Here is a 3,609-nt window from a genome sequence, read left to right as displayed (position 1 = left end):
CCACCAACGTGGCTCTTCCTGCTTTCCCTTTGTCTCGCGGCCCCGCGGGATTGGCGGGAGCCAGCTCGGACCGACTGCAGCCCTACAGTTCCTACTGCGCAAGCGTGGAGGAAGTGGGCGAGGGGTGGGGAGCTAGTGGAAACAGTAGCGTGAGATGTCTCCGCCCCCTACCAGGTTCAGGATTCTTATTGGTCAGAGATCTTCAACCCCATTGGTCCGAGTGTCAAAGGAATGGTTCTGTCCCAAACTATGCCTGCTTCTGGAGACCCAATAGGAACAGTCAATTGGGATGCCGCTTTCAGGCATTGTTTAGGACATGCCTGTGGGGCCTGAAGGGGCTTTGTTACGCAACTGCGAGCTGTTGGGTGTTGGACGACCCGTTTCAAAGATGCCACCCAAGGGAAAGACCGGTTCTGGAAAAGGGAAAGGTAGCGTGGTCAGAGCGATCAAAAGACAATGGGGTTGGGAGAGGATCCGGGGCAGGAACAAATAGGCAGTCTCCGGGTTCTGGGATGGAGGTAGCAGGTGGCCAGCGGCCCCACAGAGCCGGCCGCCGTTGATTATGTCTGGGGATTTTCAGAAAGGCTTAGAAAGGATAAATGCGCGAAGGGCTACTGAAGTTGTAGGAATAGTTGTAGGGCTACGATACAAGGACCATCCTGGTGGGTGATAGAAGCTGTTGGCAATGGTTCCTGGAAGGTGATGACTTGAGGCTGTTATTTTAAGCTGTTATTAGAGCTATATAAAGTGTAATCCTGTCGAAAGGCAGCAATAAAAAAGTCCATGTTGATTCTGGTCTTTAAAATTCCTTTTAATGCTTAAAGAATGATGTCGGCAATCAGGGAAGGACTCATTCATCCAGTGAACAGAAATGTGTCAGGCACAGTGCAAGCTCTGAGGATGTAAGAGTAAGACAGATCCTTGGTCTTAAGGAGCTCTCGAAGTACTGGGGGAAAGCACAGTAATCATAAAGCATTGTACTAAATGGAAGGTTGAGAGATGTATATGGGGCTGTTATGGAAACTGAGAAAGTGCATCATCTACCTGGGGAACGGAGAAAGGAAGACTTTCTGGAGATGAGTTAGGTAGGTCAAAATGGGCAGTGGAGGTAGGTCAAAGCATTCTCTACAGAGGTTCCAGCAGCAAAACCTCTGAGATGAGAAACTGTGGTCTGTGTAGTGTTGGTGGAGCAAAAACTCAAGACAGAAGAGCAGATGGTAAGAATGAAAACAAAAACAAAGATTGAATCATGGAAAATGCTATTTTGGATGCTAAGGAAGTCCCTGAAGGGTCAGTAAGAACTGTGAGAAGATTATGGCAGTAGTCCTGTGAGATGATGGTGGCCTGAGGTAAGGTAAAGGCTGTGGGAACTAAAAGGAGAGAAAAGATTCTATAAATATTTAGGATGTGATATAGTCAGAACTTGATGATTTATTGGATTGGGGATGGGGTGGGGTAGGGATAAACAATCATTCTGTTTTCTGGAGTGGATTTCTAACTTGCTAACATCAAAGGTACACAAAGAGTGGTGATAAAATTCATGAGTTCACATTTAGATATGTTGACTTTGATATGTCTGTGGGACATCTAAGTGAAGATGTAGTCAGGAAGTGGTTGGATACTTGAATCTGATGTTTGAGGGAAAGGTCTGGGCTGCACTAGTAGGTTTTAGGAGTCAGTAATATGATAATGGAGCCTATGACAGTTTATGAGATTACCTATGGAGAGTTTATAGAAGAGCAGAGGATATGATCCTGGGTCAGGCAGAGGAGGCAGCTACAGGAAGTGCAAAATGATCTCCCAGAGAGGCTGGAGGTTTGGTAAAAAGAGAGTATGATCTATTATGCACAGCAAAATGGCCAAATAAGATGAGGACAGGAAACAATACTGTTTAAATTTGGAAATTAGAGGTGGCTTAAGGCAAGAATGATTTGGGTGGCCTGAGAAAGGTAGAAGCCAGACTGAAGTGACTAAAGGACTGACACGGAAGTAATAAATTGTAGATAATCAGTGTGGACATCATAGCAGGTTTTATTTTATTTTATTTTATTTTGAGACAGAGTCTCACTATGTTGCCCTCAGTAGAGTGCCATAGTGTCACAGCTTACAGCAACCTCAAACTCCTGGGCTTAAGCGATTCTCTTGCCTCAGTCTCCCAAGTAGCTGGGACTACAGGCACCCACCACCCACCACAATGCCCAGCTGTTTTTTTGTTGCAGTTGTCATTGTTGTTTAGCAGGCCCGGGCTGCCAGCCTCAGTGTATGTGCCCGGCACCATAACCACTGTGCTACAGGCACTGAGCCTTATAGCAGGTGGGGTTTTTTTGTTTGTTTTGTTTTGTTTTTGCAGATTTTGGCCAGGACAGTTTGAACCTGCCACCTCCGATATATGGGGCCGGCGGCCTACTCCTTTGAGCCACAGGCGCCGCCCTATATAGCAGGTTTTAATTGATAATCATGAAAATGGGATGGTAGATAGAGGAAGACAAAGGATTAAGAGAAAGTTTTATTTTGATTCTTCAGAACGGGGAAAACGTGGGAGTAAGGCTGAGGTGAAGAATCCAGTAGATTAAGAGAGGTAGGGCGGCGCCTGTGGCTCATTGAGTAGGGCACTGGCCCCCGCCAAACTGCAACAAAGAAATAGTCAGGCATTGTGGCGGGCACCTGTAGTCCCAGCTACTTGGGAGGCTGAGGCAAGAGAATCACCTAAGCCCAAAGCTGGAGGTTACTGTGAGCTGTGACGCCACAGTACTCTACTGAGAGTGACAAAGTAAGACTCTATCTCTGAAAAAAAAAAAAAAAGAAGAGGAGAGGTAAAGATATAAAGGAGTGAGAGCTAGGAAAAAGGGGGTTCAGGCCTGAGGTGGAGTAGTTGACCTTTGAATAGAAAGGGACACCTTATGCTCGAGGTCTTAGAGAAAAAGGCCAGGTGGATATGGTTGTAGAAATTGGGGTGGGGAGAAGGGAAGGGGTAGAATTAGGGAAGTCATGCTTAATAACATCAATCTTTTTTTTTTTTTTTGAGACGGAGTCTCAAACTGTCGCCCTGGGTAGAGTGTCGTGGGCTCACAGCAACCTCCAACTCTTGGGCTTAAGCGATTCTCTTGCCTCAGCCTCCCAAGTAGCTGAGACTACAGGTACCCGCCACAATGCTCGGCTATTTTTTGGTTGGAGTTGTCATTGTTGTTTGGTGGGCCCAGGCTGGATTCGAACCCGCCAGCTATGGTATATGTGGCTGGCACCCTAGCTGCTTGAGCTACAGGCACTGAGCTGACATCAGTCCTTTTTTTAAAATTTCAGATTAATATGAGGGTACAAATGAGTAGGTTATAGCATTTACATTTGTTAGGTAAGGTTCAAGTTGTAGTTTAGCCCTTCACCCTGTATACCCTTTACATCATGATTAGGTTAGAGTTTACCAATCCCCCTCCCTCCTCTCTCCCCTTTCTCTCGTAAAGTGGAAGACTAGGGTATTTGTCCCTTGAGGGGCAGGGACTCAGTGGGATTTTTTTTTTTTTTTGGCCGGGGCAGGTTTGAACCTGCCACCTCCAGTATATGGGGTGGGCACCCTTACTCCTTGAGCCACAAGTGCTGCCCAGTTGTTTTTTT

At 46.4% G+C, this 3,609-nt stretch overlaps 1 protein-coding gene across 1 annotated transcript in view; it reads left to right on the top strand.

Annotated features, from left to right (window-relative positions):
• Window positions 1-335: 335 nt before the first annotated feature.
• PIN4 (peptidylprolyl cis/trans isomerase, NIMA-interacting 4) overlaps window positions 336-3,609 on the top strand; it is a 13,395-nt gene continuing 10,121 nt past the window's right edge. Inside the window, exon 1 of the mRNA XM_003803451.3 lies at window positions 336-428. Coding sequence (XP_003803499.1) covers window positions 389-428 — 40 coding nt within the window. The 5' untranslated portion in view covers window positions 336-388. The remainder of the gene's footprint in view (window positions 429-3,609) is intronic.

Source organism: Otolemur garnettii, unplaced genomic scaffold (assembly GCF_000181295.1).
Source record: "Otolemur garnettii isolate 467f Iridium unplaced genomic scaffold, OtoGar3 scaffold00306, whole genome shotgun sequence".
In the NCBI taxonomy this organism is placed as follows: domain Eukaryota; kingdom Metazoa; phylum Chordata; class Mammalia; order Primates; family Galagidae; genus Otolemur; species Otolemur garnettii.
Note: the sequence above shows the minus strand (reverse complement) of the source record. Positions and strands in the feature narration are given on the sequence as shown.